The sequence below is a fragment of the Fundulus heteroclitus genome, chromosome 2 (genome assembly GCF_011125445.2).
Source record: "Fundulus heteroclitus isolate FHET01 chromosome 2, MU-UCD_Fhet_4.1, whole genome shotgun sequence".
Lineage (NCBI taxonomy): Eukaryota > Metazoa > Chordata > Actinopteri > Cyprinodontiformes > Fundulidae > Fundulus > Fundulus heteroclitus.
In genome coordinates, this window is record NC_046362.1 from 29998374 (window position 1) to 30019764 (window position 21391).

Consider the following 21391-nt stretch of genomic DNA (forward strand, 5'->3'; position numbering starts at 1 on the left):
CAGAACTGAATGCTTGTTTTTCCTGATTTTATTTTGATTTCTAGGAACATGGGATGAGTGCCACAAGAATGCAATGTCTTTTGGTTCTTCTTAGCAGACAGCTAAAATAAGGTGGAATCACGGTAAAACCTTGATGAATCTGTCATGTAGTCAGTAAAAGTAAACATACTCCCAAAAAGCAGCTCAGCTTTGGCGTGCAAATTATAATTAGTAGTTAGGTGGCCACAACCTGTAATAAACCTTTTAAGTTGAGTCGTGTACTTTATTCACACACAAACTACGTTATAAGCGCAAGGCCAGCATAATGAAGCACTGGTACAAAGGCAGTCAATATAATTTCTACATGTTTTTTCTTCCTCTGACTTCATTTTCGAACACCTCACAGATACAGACATTGGCTAACTTTGGGTCTGGTTCCTTTTTAAAACCCGCTTCCACACCACAGGCTGCTGTTTCTTAGTATGACCGAATTGTTCTTGGGTATGTTGCACTCACTATTCAGAAATGATTGTATTATGCAGAAAATCTGGTCACCAGCCAGCTGACTTTCTTTCTGCAGCTCTAAAGTTAAGATATTTTCTAACAGACTTGTCATGATTTCTTTTCTTTGTTTTTTTTTAGTTTTTCATTATTTGTTGATTGTTGTTTTCTTTAAGCTGAACCTCCATGGAAATGCATTAATCTCTGCTTATATTTTGGCTCTATTCACATATGCAGACTTTACTATTTAAAGCGCTGAACTCCCTTTTCTCACTATTGTTTACACTCTCAGAGATGCGATGCAGCTCAATGTCCTGGCAACACAGAAGATGCTGGCGCTGGCCCACAGGATGAAGCACCTGGAGATCTTTATTCACGTCTCCACAGCCTACGCCCACTGTGACCGAGAGGTCATCGAGGAGGTCGTGTACCCTCCTCCTGTAAACTACCGCAAACTCATGGACAGTCTGGAGTAAGTTTGCAAGCTGCAGATTTACACAAGGTGGAAGATACTGTGTAAAAGTTAAGAGTCCATGATGCAGTTGTTGGTACTGTAAACTGCTGCTTAATGGCAGCAATATTGACAGTATTGTATCACTTCCTGCTTTTTAGATATGTCAGTGTAACTTTGAAATTACACTGAAAATGGTATTGAGAGGAATGATTACATGAAGAGTAAATTTTTGACCATCTAGGTCAGCTGAGGTTGTTTATGATCGTATGCAGTAGTGAATTTTCTGAAACTCAACAGAATATGAAACCTTTTCCATCTTTATCCTACATTTGGTTCAGGCTTGGTGTAGAAATGTATTTTTAGGGTGGTGCAAAAGTGCTTTTTTGTTTGCGTGTTTACAGTAGCTCATAACTCAAATAACCCGTACTTAATTTACTGTAAACCAAGCTATGGCATAAATCAAAACCCATTTTTTTTTTGTCCAATTTAAAAAAATAATAAAAATAATAAAAATAAATAAATAAATTAAAAAAACACAAGGAACTTTGCTCCTCTCACTGAAGGAAAACAAAATGCTGCCTGTGATATATATTTAAATTATCCAATTTAAACACAGTTTTAATTGCCAACATTCCTGGACTAAGTGATTTTGCAAACCCCTCCAGCAGGTTGAATTGGAGTTTAATCCAATAGTTTTCATTGTGCTTAACGCATCATTTGTTTTGTTTTTGTTTTTTCATCAAGGTTGACTGTGGATTGTTAACATACAAGTTTTAATCCCTTTTGGTCACACATGTACTTTAAAGGAGCCTCGTCAAGTAATATGATCATAAAAAAAATATATATTTATCTTCAAATAAGACAATGTACACAGAGCATTCTTCTTGATCGTGTTTACTTGGTCCTTTGTGACCTTGAAAATAACTTTGTACCAGGCATGATCAGCAGACATAAACATCTGCCAGCGGTACCGCAGAACTATCAGAAAGCAAGATGGCGACAATCGATGCAGCTACTGTAAGAGCCAGTAGACCATCCTGCGACGCCTCGCAGTAAAGTGGCAGCTTAGCCTGGTCGAAGATCATCCCGATCAACAAGGTTACTTGGACTTTGTTTTTGTATCTCCGCTGGGCGTTGCCAACTCGTTCAGCTCCATTGCTCCTCCTTGTTTACTCGTTGCGCACATGTGCAATATTAAGCTTTCGGTCACGCAGACTTGTTATGGTAAATATGCACAAAAGCACTTTGTTTACTGACAGGTGGAGCAAACATAAAACAGAGAATAATTAATGAGTGTCTTTTTGGGCCGTGGGCCATAATCTGCAAGTTGAAAGTACTCAGGGGGGACTTTTATCTCCAAATATACATTTCCATGGGATGGATGTTTTTTTTTTATTATTTAATCTATTGCTCAGCAGTTAATAAATGCATTATTTTAAACATAGTTTCAGTAAAATAGTTCATGTTTAATTAAGGTCCAAACGAGGAGCTCAGACATTCGAATTAATAAAAAGGTGTACAGATTTTTACATTTTTGGGTAAAACTTTTTCTATTTTGTTGGTCTAGATAATGTCTATTCCTAACAACAAATGCAGAAACTCTTGATGTATTTAGCTATGTTTATTGAAAGGGTACGCCCAAGTCTCTGGTTGCATTGGCCAGAAACGCAAACGTATCGTGGGTTGTGACATTTTCCCTTGAATAAGAGAGATGTCCACTTGCTCCATTTGCTGGAGGTCCAGACTTGTACCACAGTTGGGGTCAACACAAAAGTAATACCAAGGGGCATAAATTGCCCCTGGGCCACACTTTTGACATACTTGGTTTAAAGTTAAGTGTAGAATTTGAGCAGATAACTAAACTCCCAGGTAACAAGTGCCAGATGTCCTTGTTACCCTTGCTGCTGTATTGGAAGGCTGAAAGCACGACACAAGGCAGCAATACTGTTGTGGAAATCTTAACTTTGTGTAAAAATGATGAGGGATTATAGTACATTCTCTGCGGACCATTGTAGAAGGGTTTTACTGGTTAGACTGAAACTGAATTTCAATAAATCATCAGGAATAAATCTCGTTTCTCTGCCCTCAGCTGGATGGACGACGATTTGGTAGCAACACTGACCCCCAAGCTCATTGGAGAGCGTCCCAACACTTACACCTACACCAAGGCTTTAGCTGAGTACCTGGTGCAGCAGGAGGCTGGAGACCTCAATGTCGCCATCGTCAGACCCTCCATTGTTGGCGCTAGCTGGAAAGAGCCATTCCCTGTGAGTCGTTGAAACGTCTGTTGCTTTCATATGAAAGGTTTTAGATTTTGAGTTTGAAATGTTTTTAACTCCACTACAGTAATACACACTATATTTTGAGCCTGAAAAAAGTATTGTCTAATATATTAAAAATAGAGGATGAGCAGCAATTGGCCACTGCTCTGAAATTGTGCTAAAGAATAAGGAAAGTATGAGCTAATATGCAGTTTACCAGGTACCTTAGAAGTTGTGATTTTTGTCTTGGCAGTTGTGGTCCACCTGTGTGTAAATAAGGCATAAGTGTCAGTACTGGCATGGTTGTTGGGGTGGGACAAATGTCCAGTAAAAAAAAGAAAAACAATTCTTACTGACTTGAAGGCAAAATGCAAGAATTTGTCAACTAAAGTAGTTGCCAGATATCATTTTAAAAGGGATGTATTCAGCCCGTAGACCAAGACTAGTGCTCCAATCTTCTTTCTATATTTCTTCCTGTTTTGTTTGATAAAGACAAACTTCATTGTCATGTCCATTGTAAATTAGACGGATAAAACAAAAATGGGGGTTTTCACAGTTGTCTCAGTTCTAATTCTATGTATTTTTTCCTAAATTGTTGTTCAGGGCTGGATTGACAACTTCAATGGACCCAGTGGCATATTCATTGCTGTAAGTAATGAAATCAATGCTCTAATTAAAGAACAAGGTATGATTTAAAGGAGTTTGCAAAGTTTGATGGCGCGTTAGATTTCTGTTCACTCTTTAGTGAAGCCCTTATTGGATTTTAAGCACAAAGTAATGTTGAAATTCAGCTGTTTTAATTAGGTTGCGTCTTTAAATGAAAAGACTTTCTGCAGCCTGAATTCCTTGTAGGGTGAAATGCTCGTATTTTGGATCCAGAGAGCCTAAAAGTGTTTTAGTCTGAAATGTAAATAAAGTTGGGGAAGTCAATGACACATTTATCTGACACAGAAGGCTTTTCAAGCCATGCTTATTGAAAACAAAATTAAAGGGATGGTGAAGTGTCTCCTGAAACTGCGGATTGCAACGTCCAAATGTTTCAAAAGGAAAATTAAGTATTCTTGCAAAAAAAAAAAAAATCTCCCAACTGAGATATGCTAATTTGATGTTTGAATCCTTATTGGCAACAAAAAAAAAAAACCTTGAGTGAAGACTCTGAGTTTCCTCAAAGAGAGTACATGAAAATGGGTGAGATTTCTGTAGTAGAGGTGAAGAGTGGATGTTTCCTCACCCACCAAAATAAGTTTGAAAAGCTTTTAAAATCAGGATTATGATATAGTGGATTCTGCATAATTTTCTTTTATTTTACATTTTCTTTCAGTACAGAATATCAGCTCTGTCCACTGATTGCCTATTAAATAAAATAACCAGTAAGCCGTTGACCTTATTTACTTTTTTTCCTGTTTTTGAGCCGAATGGCATGTGGTATTTCAGCATTTTGACTTCCGGTCCCACCTTCACATGTGTAACATTAGCTTAAGGCCCGTTTAGAGCCAAATTACTTGAAAAAACTAAAGGGTTTGACTGGAGTGTCATTCGAGGGAAATTTGACAGTTAAGCAGTGAAACCGGTTGATTTTCTGTAGAAGACCGAGACTTTCGGCTGCTTCCGTTCACTGACCATGTTTAATGTTTGTGACTGCAGCTTTTTTTGGGAGAAAATAGAAATGTTACCAGAATTGTAGTACTTTTTAAACAACTTATGTGGATATTCTTCACAGCCAGAGATTGGCTTTTAAATCTGTGGGTATTGTGTCAGCTTGTTGGGAGAGCCATCTGTTTGCTGCAGGCTATAAACCTGACTTTCTCATTCTCACCATGCAAATCGTTGCATAAATCTTCAAGTCAACCATTTTTTAAGGTATTGTTCAGTGCAAACTTTTTATTTTGCAGTAAGAGCATTTCATCTCCTTGTTCCAGGCTGGAAAAGGGATCCTGCGTACGATGAGGGCATCCAATGACGCCGTTGCTGACCTGGTCCCAGTAGATGTGGTCATTAATACAACTCTAGCGGCAGCTTGGTTCTCTGGATCACAAAGAGTCAACAGGTTTAAAATCACCCACTTTTACTGTACATTTTGATCGAGTACTATTTCAGATGGATTGCAATAATTAGTTGCTCCCTCTTGCAGGCCTAGAAGCATCCTAGTGTACAACTGTACAACTGGTGGGATCAACCCATTTCGCTGGGGCGAAGTCGGTATGATATATATACATTAACCTCTTTATTATTAATGAAGCCTGTGGGAAAGCCTTCAACAATGAAAGCTTTAAGCTGTGGTTAAATGTGGCCTCTGGTGGCATAACCAGGTTGTTATCTGATCCACTGCCTGCCACACCTAAACCAGAAGCTTTGGTTGATCCATTACTAGATTTGAGTGGGAGCTTCTGAGGTTTTGCACAAAGGGCGCATGTTATTTTTGCACGTCCACAACTACTTGCTATCTGTCTGAGATTATGCTGACATAGATTTAGTTTCGAGTGGTTTTTGATTTATGTATCTATTGAACAGGCTTGCAAATAACCTCGATGCACGCACACTCTGAAAGAAAAACTTGTTTGCCCGGTCAAAGGAGTGGGTAGAAGTGTAAACTTGTTATCCACCTACATCATTTACAGCCTGCCCTTTTGTTTACTATATCAATTATAAGTATAATTTCAAAAAGCATGTAGATGAATAATATATTATTTGAATATTATATGTATAGATGCCCACATACAGACAAAAAAGTATAAATATTTGTGTTTCAGCCCAAATTTTTATACCCACTTATCATAGTTTTGCATGACTTGAAACTACACATTTCAAATTCAAACATTCCCCATGATGGATAAACTTATTGCCAGATTTTTATATATATATATATATATATATATATATATATATATATATATATATATATATATATATATATATATATATATATATATATATATATATATATATATATTTTGTGCTTTTATACATGATTTGTAATGTTTGAAAGTCAATAATCTGTAATTTGAACAGTTTTGTTGTACTGTCGGCACTTTTGAATGGTCAGTATGTCTGGAAAAGTGCTATATAAGTTCAGTCCATTTACTGAACAGTGAGTCAGTAGTCCTTACTAAACTTTAAGGTTACTGGTTATCTGGATCATTTTAACTAAAGCAAATGCGCGTTGAGTTCAGTAGCCAAGGAACAGAAACGGGAACTGTTCTGAAAATGTTTTTTTTTTTTTTTTTTTTTTTTTTTTTTTTTTTTTTTATGTTGAACAATTTTTTTTCTTTCCCCATAAATATAAAGTTGTTTCCTAGAAGGATCACAGAAGCTTAATTACTTAAGCGCTGACCGTTTGTGTCATGAGCAATAAAATAATCCTGCTTTGAGAGCTTAGTCAAATGTCAGGTTTGGGGGATATAAAAGCTTCATTTGTTTCATTTTAAAGCCAGCTGGTGAATCGTTAGGTGTAACATCATTTTGATGCAGAGTCTTGGCTTCACAAATTAATTTGTAACTGATGCACACATTTTCTGTTCATAACCTGAGTAGTTAGATCAGGTTATTAAAGGCCACATTGTGCCAGGCAAAGTTAAATGGTGCAGTAGATTCCCCCACTTCTGCATCCCCATGTTCTGGTCTGTGTTGCCTTGGCTACTTTTTCAGCTCTTTTTACTCAGAACGCTGCCGGGGGATGGGATTGTAATTATACCGGCTTTAGTCGTTAAGCAAGATAGTCACATGCTTGTTATGTGAAATACTGTAAAATCCAAAGTGCATCAAAATGCTTGCTACTGAAGTAAATTCCAGTTTTATCTTTGCAACACAACACATCGGTATGAAGACCCAGAGCAATGTAAACTGTAAAAGTGACATTGAATACAAAAACTGACTTTCATCTTGTTGCCGGTAATGGAGTGTTGGCTCCTCGCCACTGATCAGATTAACTGTCTAACATGGGCAGTTTTTAACATGTCTGATCACCCAGGAACTGCTTTTTGTTTTTGTTTTTTTTGTTGTTTTTTTTAAATGGAAAACGGTTACTGAGGGAGAGTTCAAAGATAATTGTCTCTAACAAAACATCATGCAGAGAAAGTGTGGGAATCTGATTTTAAATCATGCTATTTTTTTCTTTCTTCTTTTTTAACTCTGACCAAACTGAGCGTTTGATAAAACACGCAGAAAGGAAAAATAAGACAAAAGGAAAGTTAACATTTCAATATTTCTGTGGCAGCTGCAGTTTTTAAACGGCAACTAAAAGGTAAAACATTTTTTAACAATTAAGAGCCTCAGACAAGTTATCATACCCGGTGAATGTCCATATTTTGTCATTTTACGACAACAAACTTCGTTTTTTTTTTTTTAAGAAATAGATATTTTAATTGTAGAGTTAAGTTTTTTTTTTTTTTTATTTATTTAGTAAACCACTTTTAAGCCAGGCCTGAAGCCAGAATGTATGACGCACCTTCAAACTGGCCATTGATGTCCTTATGCTGAACAACCTTCTCTTCTTAGAGTACCATGTAATATCCACATTCAAGAGGAACCCCCTCGACCAGGCCTTCCGTCGGCCCAATGTTAATCTCACATCCAATCACCTAATCAATCAGTACTGGATTACCGTGAGCCACAAGGCTCCGGCCTTCCTTTACGATCTGTACCTCAGGCTGATCGGACGAGAGCCCAGGTAACCTCGTCGTCATCGCCCTGCTCGGATGTGCCGTAGCTGTGCTTTTCTAACGACCGTAGTCCTTTCACGTACACCCACCTCTGCTGCTTTATTCTGTTACTTACTTCCTAGTTTAGCCACCTAAAATAGCTGCAGTGCTGACGTGTTTATTATTGCTTCTGTGGAGTTCAGTTGGCGTCAAAAGAATGTATAACCCATGGCTCTCCTGAACGCAAGACGGTTGGAATGGGTTCTGCACTCTTTTATGTTTTGCTGCTAAAGTTTGTTTTCATTTCAGTGTCCAAAAAAAAATATTCGCTTTCACCTCAGTTTGACTCGTAAGCGGGCAGAGATGGCGTTTGGTTTGCAGAATCTCTTTGGAACCACGTTTAGTCTCATGCGACGGTGCAGAGTGACAGGCTAGCAGAGACCAACCCATTAATCAGGACTTGCTTTTTATTTCTAAGAGAAGGAAATGTACCACCTTCATCTCATCCTCTGTGTCCTCCATGTCCCGTCATGTGTGTATCTCTCCCCTACAGAGTACTGTATAAACATGACCTTCAAGAACAATCCCTTAGAGCAGGCCTTCAGAAGGCCCAATGTCAATCTGCGCTCCAACCCCTTTACTAATCAGTACTGGACAACAGTCAGCCACACGCTGCCGGCCCTGCTCTATGATGGCTATCTCACACTGATGGGCCACAAGCCCCGGTAAGATTGCATCTGCCCCGACCCTCTTCTTGCTGCTAATCAACCCCCCCGCTCTTATCGCAGGTTCCCTTCACATCCCTCCATGATTTTTACTAACTGGGATTATTCAGCTGGGAGGGGGGATGGTCGAAAGGACTTCTCTTGATCTATGGGTGTCATCTAACTTTGTCGTGAAAAAATGATTTGGTTTCTATGCAAGCCTTTCTTTTCTTTAATTCAAAGAGGGTTCCTTTTCTGGGAGGAAACTATTCTGTAAACATTGCAGCCCTCATCTCTCGAATCCTTGCATCCAATCAGTCTCCAAAAATTCAACCCTTCTTGACCAATTTCAAAAAGTCGTGCTCAGTCGGACACCTCCGAAAGTCTCACTGAACGGCAACGTCGGCAAATCGCTTCCATCTAAAGTTTGCTCTTCTCTCTGAACTGAGTTTAGCTTTTTCAGCACTGGCCGACTCAAATTCTAGAAGTGTGTGATTTGAATGTAGTTTGTTTTGTCGCTAGTGGCAAACGATGCTCTCCTTTCCACCGTTCGCTGGTCATTCGTGCATGTTTTAATGCTTCCTTCCAATCAGTCACACGCACTGAAAGAATCTGAGTCACTTCAGGAAACAATCATTAGTTAGATTTGAATGAACTGACAGCACTGCAGTGAAAAATAGACCAGCCCAGCTTTAAAACAAATTCAGACTGCAACCTTCATTATTCATGTCTCTTTTCTACTCTTTAACGCTGTCTTCCTACTTAAATGGTCATTGCTTGAATTGTGATCACATGACTAACACAGAATAAAGTAAGTCAACTGGATTTACTTCACTTACCAGGAGGATAGTAATGCACTGTGTTACCAAATTCTTGGATTTAGAGGATATTTAGTTTTATTTATTTAAAGGAATGAATCGGCATCAACATAATCTAATCACTGCGAATTAAAAGTATGCGAACTGTCCTCCTGTTCTGTGCAGAATAAATTCAGTGGGTTGTTTGTGATTGTTTTTGTTGATGTTCATAGGGAAGAAATCCTGCAGTTCTATGAAAGCTTTCATCCTCTTATTGCTTGACACACTTTTATAATTTTAAAGGCAGAATAAGCAATTTTATATTCAAAAATCGATTTCATAAATTTGATTTAAACTTTATTTAACCGTTATTTTATTTTTTTAGGATAACCCCATTCAGATTAAGAATCTCTTAAACCTGAACATGAAATGAGAATCAAAGACAGACATAAAACTGCTTTTTTGGGGGTAAAATTCCAAAGGTACAGATTTTATGGCGTGTATAATTTAAAGCTAAGTTTTGTACATCTTTAAATAGCTGTATGTTTACCATTTATCAATAATACAGGTAACATTCAATAAGTTTTCTTTTTTTTTTTTTTTGAAAGATGTAACTTATCTGTGTTAAATTTCTAAAGTTTAATAGTTTAAATTATAATTTCCTAATGTTTTCACACTGTTAATGAATATCGTTGGTGTTTAAATAGTTTTATTTTAAACAAGGCATCCAGGTTGAGTTATTTTTCCCTGATTTCTTCCAAAACTCTAAAGAATATTGAAAGAAAAAAATGGTTCATGTTTAAAGGGGCTGAGATTTTTTTTTCACCCCTCGACGCTTTTTAGAGGACAGCAATAACGTTGAAATCCTACAATATGATGGATGTTGACAGGCTCATGGCACTGTTGATTTTACAGTACCCTCAACACTTATTGGCACTCCTGGTAAAGATGCATAAAACCATATATTTTTTTCTATACTGAATCAATGTTTATATGTATTATCTGGAGTAGAACAAACTAAAGAAATAAATCAATCTTTTAATTTGAGTGGACATATTCAGTAGAGAATATGAAATGTAATATAAGACTTTTCCTCAGGTCTAATTTCTTGAAAAAATTTTTAATGATTTGATGTTTACCTTTGATTTGTTTGACATAAGATCGGAGGCCTGTTTCTCCTTTAAAAGTAGTAAAAATAGGAAAGATGAGAGAACATAATGTTAATTTAAGGCAGATGTGTGTTGAGCTTTAGAAGTGTGGCTCAAAGAAAATACCTCTTAATCTTAAAGTGTCCATTTCAATAATTTAAAAGTCCAAAAGTATATCTCACCACCATAAACAGCATTTGGAAATCCAAGACAGAAAACTGAGCATGTGTGTTAACTCCCTTTTTCGACAGGATAAAAATTAAACGCATGGACATACAAACACTTGAATAGTTCACCAGACCCATAGCCTTCCTTCTTCATGGTGCTTCTCAGTCCCCAGACCTAAGCGCTATAGAAAACCTTTCATGTGAGCTGAAGTGCGCAGAAGTGAGGACTCTGAATAAGAGATTACCAGGAGTGCAATAAAGTATGGAGGGCACTGTACATTCTCTGCTAACAAAGTGTGTTTAGTGAAGAGTAGCCCCTGGTATATTCAGTTAAAAAAAAAAAAAAAAAAAAAAAAAAAAAAGGAAAACCTTTTCAAATAATTGACAAATTGGTTCATCAGTCAAATAGTCTATGAAGACAAAAAACTGCGGTGTGCTATATCTGGTGTTTTAATGGTTGAATATCTTAAGCTGAAGCTTTTGCCTCTGCCCCTCCACAACCACATGCATGGTCTTTCCCATCTCTTTGAATTTCTTTAACGCTCTCTTTGCCCACATCCATCCCTCTCATTCTTTGCTTTCCTTTATCCTCTCCTTCACTTACATAATGTTTGTCACAGGATGATGAAGACAATCACTCGTCTGCACAAAGCCATGATGGTCCTGGAGTATTTCACCAGCCATTCATGGGTTTGGAACACAGACAATGTGGCCATGCTGCTGTCCAACATGAGCCCCGAGGATAAGAAGGTATTCTTTACCGGCCGGCTAATTCCTCTGTTAGTTTGCAGCAGCAGAGCCATTTGTTCATTTACTGCTGGTGTTTGGTTTATGTCGACAGACATGACTCAGGATGGCTGTGTGGAGGAATTAGCATTTCTGAAAAGCACGCTTGAGATATTTTAAAACATTTTTATCATTAATTTCTGAGTAAAAGCATGTTCATGTGGGAAACTTAGAATACCCCATTAAGTTATTTTAAAATTTTCTCATGTTAATCCCTTACCTCATTTTTTTTTTTCTTTTTGAAAAAAAGGGATTTAACTGCATTAAACAAAATTACATTGTCTCTACTCTCTGAACAAAACCTAAACAAGAAAATGTAATTCCTAGCTTAGGCAAAAGTTATTACACCCTAGCATGAGGCCTTCTTCCAACCTTCTACGAGTCTCTGACATCAGTCTGGGCAAACTTTACTCCACACCTCACTTTGAGCTGTAAGGTATTGAAGTTTTGTTTCTCACATCCAGCTGGCTTCAAGTGAAACCTCAGCATCGACAAGGGATAAAAATCTAGGTTTTGACTAAGCCCTGGGATTTAAATTTATCAATCCTGTCTGTTGCTTAAGGGATTTTTAGTATGTTTTGGGTTATCGTGACTGCTGCAGGGTCCAGTTCTGCTTGAGCTTGAATTTTTATTTTTTTATTTTTACAGATGGATTAATATTTCCTTCTATTAAATTTTATTTATATAGTGCAAATTCATGATACATGTCCTCTCAAGGCACTTTACAAAGTCAGATTCAATCAAATCATACAGGTTGGTCAGAAAGTTTCTTCTCTAAGGAAACCCAGCAGGTTGCATCAAGTCTCTCCAAGCAGCATTCACTTCTTACTGAAAGAGCGTAGAGCCACAGTGGACAGTCGTCTGCATTGTTGATGGCTTTGCAGCAATCCCTCATACTGAGCATGCATGAAGCGACAGTGGAGAGGAAAACTCCTCTTTAACAGGGAGGAAAAACCTCCAGCAGAACCAGAACCAGGCTCAGTGTGAACGGCCATCCGCCTCGACCGGCTGGGGGTTAAATATCCTCTGATGCATGGTGATCTGGGCAGGTCCTGTTGATGCTAAGCATTCCCAAACCCTGACACAACCAGCTTTACCCTTCACACTTAGTATGGGATCCCCTCCTGAAAAGTTGTATTTGACCTATTAAAAATCTCTATTCTGCATTGGTGTCCATATAATTAAGCTTGACACATCTGTCCAGAGATGATTTTCTTGAAGCCCTGGTCTACATTATCTACAAATCTTAGTCTGACCTTTTTATGTTGCACACGTCCACATCCATTAAAATTACACTTTTTCTTATTGGTTTTACACGCATTCACTTTCAAATCAACAGTAGAAAGAGCCTCCTGGAAGTCCTGTAATGACATTTTGTGGTTTTTGGAGCCTTGGCCTCTTGCAATCTACTTTCGGGGCGAAAAAGCTTGGACAGCTAGACTATAGCTTGTTGCCGGCAGTTTTGACTGTTATCTTTACCCATGAAGAGATTATTTCAAATTCAGGTTGGAGACCATTTTTTAAATTGTTTATGAAGGCTTTAGGAATGTTGGGTTATCCTGTTTATTCCTCACTAGACACTGCATTTTAAAAAAAATCTTTTTATCCAGTCAGTTTTTATCGGTTTTTAATTTATATTACTTTATTTTATCTGTTGAAATTAATATCAAATATTTGTAAGTCCAACTATCTTAGAAAAAGGCACAGGCTGTGGTAGTGAGTCCTATGTTTTTCACAAAACTTTGTCTGATAAAGTTCTGTTTATTTAGTAAAATAAAATAAAAAAATAAAAAATCTGACTTAACTGGGATTTGTGGTCTACCAGAGAATCTGACTTTGTAAAACTGCAAATAGTGTTGGAGAAATTAATAAAATCAAAATGTGCAGAGACTGGGCTTCCTGAAGCAACTCCAGAAGTACAACCTTCCACAGGAGCTGCTGTACAGCTCTAGGGCCAGAAAAAGGCCATCTAACATCTCTACAGACGCCACACATGCTGCACGCAAACTGTTTAGACTTTTACCCTCAGGTCGGCACAACAGAGGGTATTTTACAAAAACCAGCCGCCCAGATCCGTGGAGTGCCCAGATCTATGGCATGCTTATTTGCACCAATCAGTCTATATATATTCTGTTTATGTGCACAAATTTATCAAAGCAGATTCTGATTTCTTTTTTTTTTTTTCTTCTCTATAGGTGTTTAACTTTGATGTGCGCCAGCTGAACTGGGCAGAGTACATGGAAAGTTATTGCATGGGCACGAAAAAATACGTCCTCAACGAGGAGCTGTCGGGGCTGCCTGCTGCACGCAAACACCTCAACAAGTAAGCTGTTCATGGATCGGCGGATCTGCCTGCATGTACAGACATGACGGCAATCAAATAAAACGGCACACTGAACTAGGTGGCTGAGTGATTTAAAATTGTCGCCTTTTAAAAGCTGCATGGGGTTGACACGCCCTCCAGAAAAAGGGTAAACTTGTAGATCAGTTCAGTTTGTAAACCTCAGTGCCTGGTAAAAGTATTTACACCCCTTAAACCTTTCTGCATATTGTGTTGCTACACTCACAGATTTCAATGTATGCAAGACCAACACAGGGTATCGCTTTGAAGTGAAAGGATAACAATGCATTGTATTTGAAGCATCTGTAAAGTGTGATGGTCATTTTTGTTGAGCTCCCCATACTCTGATGGCCAGTAGGAGGCCAAACTGCTTTAAGAAAACAGCATTTAGACCTCCACACACTGCAAAAGCTGAGAAATTAGTTTTTAGTTTAGAGTTTCCAGGCACAACAACAAAGTTTGTTGTCAGAACATCCCATACTTCATAAGTCTTCATAGGTTGCCCATATTGTGGTGTTTTACTATAATAGTCGTTGGAAATCAAACAAGGATTTAGCCAAAAGATGTCAAGAACAAGCTGTGAGAACAAAGTCAGATTCTTTCAGCCCTTGAAGGGAGAGCAAATATCTGTTCTTGCTAGGTATGTGTAGGTTATTAATCTGAGAAACAGCCAATAGGCATATCGTCTTTAGAGGAGCTACATAGACCTATAGCTAAGATGGAAGAATATACATACTATTAGTTGTGCTATCCACTTAAAAGGTGTGTATGCAGTTTGCTGTACGCTGTGCAGATTTAGAAGAAGGTGCTCAGATCGGATAAGACCAGAAGGGAAAGTTAGTTGGCTTACATGGAAAATGGTATATATAGCAGAAAACATTGTAGTAGTACTAATGGTGGCATAATGTTGTGGAAATGCTTTTTTTTTTAGACTGTGGTGGAGGTTAACCTTCAGCCAGACAACACTAAACATACACCAAGAACTGCAAAGAAATGAATCAGTTTAAGGGGAAATTGATGTTTCAGAAAAAGTCCATGTTCATAGACACCTCTTAGTTAGAATGCTGTATTTTCACCAACAGGATGTGGTTTCACTGGATTTCTTACTTTTACACAAGGGTAGTCCAGTCAGTTTATGTCATTTGACTCTGGAAATGCCAAATATCTTCACATCCTCGTTTTCTTTGTTGCTTTTTGACACAAGAGTTTTTAACCCTTTAAAGTCGGATAAAGGTGATTGTGAGGAAACTTCACATTAACAAAAAAAAAAAAATCTTTTTTGTTGCTTTAAAAAAATCCTTTGTATCGTAATTAATACTCATGTTTTCTGCATTTTTTATTTAGACTGTGTAAAACATTTATTTGTATGTTCAGAAAAATACTGACTATGCTGAAGAGGTAGAGGGCCCAGAAATATTTGTATAAAAAATTAAACATTTGGAGTTGTAAGGTTGGCTTGAGCTAAGAAGATGATGATAATAATGATAATAATAATGATGATAATAATGGTGATGATAATAATGGTGATGATGATGATGATGATAATAATAATAATAATAATAATAATAATAATAATAATAATAATAATAATAATAATAATAATAATAATAATAATAATAATAATAATAATAATAATAATAATAATAATAATAATAATAATAATAATAATAATAATAATAATAATAATAATAATAAGTTGCCCAGTATGAGGAGCCGTGGACTGCACAACATGTTAGGTTAGGGTTAGGCTAACCTTAATGCTTTTGGTTGACCAGAGTTTGCTTGGTTGTATTTAAGGCTGATCAAGTGTCTTTGTTGTGAAAGCGGCTTTAAGGGTGTTTGTAGAAAGCGGGTTAGTTGAAAATTGCATGCCACGCTTTATTTTAAGTTTAAGAAAATGTTTTCCTTTGACTTAACTTGGTGTTGGTCTGTAACATATGAAGGTTTTTGGTTGTAATGACACTAAAATGTTCAAGGGGCATGAAAACATTTGCGGGTTAGTATAGATGGTTCTTTATTACGATGACCATAAATTGTTTTAACAGTTTTATTTTTATTCACGTATTGCTGAAACTGCGATTGAAGGAACCGGTTCTAAAAATGTTAATAATTTGCATTTGAAAAAGAAAATTACAGATTTTTTAATGAAAAGTAAATTAATTAAGAAGGATGGAAAATGGTTGTGATGTAGGTATTTGCCTGGCTGTCTGAGGTTTAATGTTTCTGTTCCTCCAGGCTGAGGAACATCCGATACACCTTCAACACCATCCTGGTGGTCCTCATTTGGCGCGTCTTCATCGCCCGTTCCCAAATGGCCCGTAACATCTGGTACTTTGTGGTGAGCCTCTGTTTCAAGTTCCTCTCGTACTTCAGAGCCTCCTCCACCATGAGATAATGAAGCGGGGACGCGGAGCAAGGCAGCGAGTTGGGGGGGATGATGAAGACTGCGGCTGCAGACTATGAGAGGCCCGACGCTCTGAGCGCAAGGAAGGAAATGAGCTCCTGGACGAGCCTGGAGTCTGCAGTGACTTAAGATCTTAAACATCCAGCTTCTGTCCAACCTGATTTATCACTCTTTAAAATACGGGATTTGTCACAGACCTGCAGTGAACCGGCGAATCACGACGAAGACCTCGTTCTGTTTCCCTTCAGTCCTACCGCACATCCTGCAAAGCTATGCATTAATCGATGCTCTGCTCCAAAGCCCTCTGGCAGTTTTTTTTTTTTTTTTTTTTTTTTAAATGAGTCCCTTCAGTCTTCTACGGCCAAAACTTACTCCGCAAGAACAGAGAAATTAGTTCTCTCACCCAGAGATGCAAGAACCCAATTGCATAATCCTGCTCTTCCTGGTTCTGTATTCACCTTTTTCCTTGTGTATGAATATGAAGCTGGTGTGCTGCAGCGGGGGAGACCCATGGGAGACTACAGGAACTCAAGTGCAGAAATCTTCTGGCAAAGTATGAAACCTCCCAACAAGAAAGAAACGGATTCTTGTTCTTGCAGCTTGGCGGAAAAGGAATTCCTTTGTTCTTGCGTAGTGTGAACAGGCCTTTTGTTATCAACATCAACATGAATAAGTTTCTGCTTTGCTTAAACCGCTGAGCTTTTCCCTGACTGCAGCATTTCAAGTTGAGGCGTTAAATGTTTTTTTAGATGGCATCCCTGTTATAAAACGCCCCGCCACAGATGACTGAGAGGATTTTCTGCCACCGTTAAGACTGTGGGGGTGGTGTTTGTGCTGAATCATGCCTCACCCGATGTTCCCGCTCACCTTTTTCCCCTCCTGTTCCAGCAAGGCGAGAATAAAGTGTCGATAAGAATGCACTCCAGTATGTCCTACGACCACAATGGCCCGTTCATCACAACCCAAGCACAATGCAAATCCTGATGGCTTTACTGAGTGCCTATACTGACTTTTCTTCCATCAGCAAATCTTACTAAAGCTTTCCTTGTTTTTTTTCTTTTGTTTTTGTTTTCTTGAGGTCCCTGTTCTGTCAGTTGTGTCAAAGTTTTTACTTTTGCCAAATTTTGTTTTGTGCAGGCAGCTCAGGTGGAGGCTCATCCTGCTCCTGTATGTGTGGAATATAAATACCTTGAGGTTCAAAGTTCATCCTGTAGGACGCCCTATAACTCATTTTTAAATGTGGGTCATTGCTTTTGTTCAGTTCTCTCCTTGTAGACCCAATGTGAACTCCGTCTTCAACGCTTTTGTTGCTGTGCTCATTCTTTTGAGTCTGTGTAAGGGTCAGTCTGTTACATTTTTTTTTTTTAGGTCACTTATTTATGCAGCTTCTATAAAAACCCAGAAAGCAGACTGTGCTTTTGAGCTTTTCTATCTTTTTCTTTCTTTTTAATCAATTCTCTCAATTTTCTGGACTTAAACCTCTGCACCATAGCAGATTTAATGACTGGAAGCACTTTCTCATATTTGTCTTCTGTTACCTTTTCTTATTTATTTAACCCGCCACTTGTTGGGGATGTTTGCACTGTCTTCTAAAAGTGTCTGAATGACGCCATCATGTCTGCCCATTGTCTATCATTGTACCAGCATCTTTAATGAATGTGATACTCACAGCACAAGCAAATGTACGTGAACCCAGAATTCTGTGCCTGAACTCCTGTTTAATATTGAATGTGGAAAAAAAGAGAGCAGTCAGATGTTTTTTTTTCTAATTCTTTTTGTGTACAGCTCTATTTAGGATGGACCTGAAGAGATAAACAGATGTATTTTTCTGCTCGTGTCATCGTGTGGCTAGTTTACGAAAGCTTCCTGAAGCAGCTTCAGCCAATGTAATTAATAAAAAAAACAGTTGAAACCTAAGGCTTAGCACCATTTTTAACTTCAGCTTGCTCTCTGTTTATGTTGTTGATGCACATGTGTCCTTCCCTGTGTGCAAAAGAAAAGCTTACCTGTAAAGTCGTGCTTTAAAATAAGAACTGTTGATGGCTGTAAGGGGATGGGATTTCTTTTGCCGATATTGGCTGGTGAAGTGAATAAATTCTGGATGTTGTGCCTAATTTCCTTCTAATGATGTAAGTGACCTGATCTGTTTGTGGGACTGTGAATGAAAAGCTGTGTTGCACATGCTTGATATGGTCTGAGTCATGGGAGGTGTGCATGTTTCCCAATCACGCTTTGTTTTCGTCAGAATTCTTGCTTCAGCTGATGCAAAACGCTGCGGCAAGAGTTCTGATGAAAATCAACAAGAGGGATCATATTTCTCCAATTTTAGCTTCCCTTCCTTGGCTTCCTGTTAAATCAAAAATATAATTTAAAATCCTTCTAACGTATAAAGCCCTTAATAATCAAGCTCCATCATATATCAGAGCTCTGATTACCCCGTATGTTCCTAACAGAGGACTTCGCTCTCAGACTGCAGGTCTGCTGGTGGTTCCTAGAGTCTCTAAAGTAGAATGGGAGGCAGATCCTTTAGCTATCAGGCTCCTCTCCTGTGGGACCAACTCCCAGTTTTGGTCCGTGAAGCAGACACCCTGTCTACTTTTAAGACTAGGCTTAAAACTCTTTTTAGACAAAGCTTACATGGATAAGTGTTTCTGTGCCCTTTTTGTGTCTCTGCTCTGTCTTCTCCAACCCCCAGTCGGTCGTGGCAGATGCCCGGTCACACAGAGGCTGGTTCTGCCGGAGGTTTCTTCCTGTTAACGGCAAGTTTCCTCTCCACCGTTGCTACATGCATGCTTGGTATGAGGGATTGCTGCCAAGTCAACAACAATGCAGGTGACTGTCCACTGAGGTTACACGGTCATCTTGGAGGAGTAAATGCTGCTTGTCAATGATTCTGCAATCTGCTGGGCATAGATGGTAAACTTTTTGACCAATCTGCCTGTATGGTTTGCTTTAATTGACTTTGTAAAGTGCCTCGACATAAAATGTAAATTGCCGCTATATAAATAAAATTGAATTGAGGACCAGAAAGGAGAGCCAAGAGTCGGAGGAGCAGCTGAAAGGTCCACGATAAATATGGAGCCGCTGCAGGGATCTACAGCTCAGGTTGGACTATCTGTTGATGGGATAAAAGTGAAGCTATTTTTTTATGCACAAATCCGGCTTTTTATGTAATAGTTGCAGAAAAACGCTAAGGAATCGTCGTTAGTTTGCCACAGGCCTAGTAGGGACATGGCGAATGTAGCGGAAGGTGCTCTGGGCAGAAAGACCCCCTTCCTGACCAGAGCACCTCCTGGTTAAGAACATTTGGCTTCAATGTTAAATGCTATTTGGTCTAGAGCAGCGGTCGTCACACTGGGGTCCCCGAATCACGGGTTGAAATGCATGTTGTCGGGCTTGAGATGTGTCGGGGTTGGACTAAGTAACACGAGGGCAAATATTTAACTGTCAACTTCATCAAGTAAGGTAAAAGCCAAATTAGCTCAAATTAGGATGTATGACAACGGTTACATCGAGCATGAGGATCTAATCCCCACCAAATTATATGTATGTATGTAATATTCCTAATGTATTTAACAGTACAAAAGGCTGTTTAAAATACTATCAGCATGAAGCATCTAAAGGGGTCCTTGGAAAAATGTTACTGCTGCTAAGGGGTCCCTGGTCTAGAGGACCAACACGGCACGTCTCCTGAAGCGCTGTGAAACACGGCGGCTGTGCCAGTTGATGGAAATTTTTGGCCAAATACAAGGTGATCCTCGAAGAAAACCAGTTTGGGAAACTGCATAAAAACTGGTGGAGGTTCCCCTTCCAGCAGGACAAACAAGCAGCAAACTTTTGATGCCATGGTTAAAATTGAAACCTATTCAGGTGTTAGAATGGCCCAGTTAAAGTCCAGACTAAAATGAGTGAGAATATGTGGCAATATTCAAAGTGCTCTTCACAGATGCTCTCCTTTCAATCGGATACAGTATGAGCTACTTTGCACAAAATGATGGAGAAAGATTTCGCCCATTTCTTTTTGCAAAGCTGGTAGAGACATGCCTGAAAGAACATGTAGCTGTAATGGCAGCAGAATTTGTGTTACCTAAATTACTAATTGCTGTTTTTCTTTATGCGGCAGATTCTTTTTGTCTTTTTTTATCATTTCCAGTCGGTATGGACCTATTTTGTATTTATTTTTCTATTCACATCCATATTCTTCTTATAAATGTAACCTCATCAATATTTTTAACAACAAAACAAAGCGTCTAGAATGCTTAAGTGACTATTATTTGTTTACCATGTCAAATTCTTCATGATTATACCAGAATGCACCTTTTTTGTTAACAATAAAATGCATTTAACCGACCCTTTGCTCCACTGGTTGAACTTTTCTGCTTCAGCAGTCGGAGTTAAAGCTGGGAGACGAGAGCAGCGTGATTGACGGTGGAATAAATGAACCATTAGTCTCAATCTGTCCAGCTGACCTGTTTCCTGTGGTGCTTAACAGATGCACTTCCAGCACTGTATCTGGAAGCCAGATTAAAGTGTCATATTGAACAGCTCCATTAAGACCTGATGCTGCCATTCAGGATTAAACGCCATGAAAAGACGGATCAGCGGCCTGCAGTCAGGGTGGGCGGCTGAATAACCAGAGGTGCTTTCTAGTAACATCTGTATCAGAATACTCAGTCATCTTTTGATTAGTGTGCCTTAGTTACTTTTTCTACTTCTAAGGCAATTAGACGACTAAACATGTATAAGGATGGGTGAACAGACTCTGGACCTTTGGTTGTACAATACTTTTTAGATTGTAGAGATTCTTTGAAATGAATAAATTGGTTTATACTCAGCTGAAAGTATTACAAATAGGATTTCTGTGATGTGTGAAAAAGTAGGGAGTTTATTGTTGGTGGTCCAGGTCTGGATAAGTAATGGCTAAAGAAAATGGTGAGGAAAATTGTGTTTTTAGACTATATCCCCTGTCCTATTGTCTAAATGTTGCCCTTCCTTTTCTGTGTTCTTGCTTACTTTATTGGGTCCTCTTTTCCTTTTCCCCCCCTCCCCCCAGTTCTCTTTCTCCGTATGCAATTTGTTAAAAGGAAAAACCATTTAGTCACAGTGAAACACGTGATGGAGACCAGGTGGAGTGAGCCATGATTACTCCCTAGGATTCATTAGCTTAAAAGTCATAAACTGTCAGATGCAACCTGTCACAGAGACATCAACC

The 21391-nt window shown here is 38.5% G+C and overlaps 1 protein-coding gene across 3 annotated transcripts in view; it reads left to right on the plus strand.

The window, feature by feature from the left end:
* far1 (fatty acyl CoA reductase 1) overlaps positions 1-16764 on the plus strand; it is a 42864-nt gene extending 26100 nt beyond the window's left edge. The window contains exons 5-13 of one of the 3 annotated variants that reach the window (XM_021318970.2): positions 773-952; positions 3024-3201; positions 3799-3843; positions 5115-5242; positions 5327-5394; positions 7690-7861; positions 11269-11398; positions 13630-13757; positions 16011-16170. In XM_021318970.2, the coding sequence (XP_021174645.2) occupies positions 773-952; positions 3024-3201; positions 3799-3843; positions 5115-5242; positions 5327-5394; positions 7690-7861; positions 11269-11398; positions 13630-13757; positions 16011-16170 (1189 nt within the window). Of the gene's footprint in view, positions 1-772; positions 953-3023; positions 3202-3798; positions 3844-5114; positions 5243-5326; positions 5395-7689; positions 7862-8385; positions 8558-11268; positions 11399-13629; positions 13758-16010 lie in introns of all 3 variants that reach the window. The other 2 variants (XM_012867581.3, XM_012867582.3) reach the window with 2 other exon arrangements.
* Positions 16765-21391: the final 4627 nt, after the last annotated feature.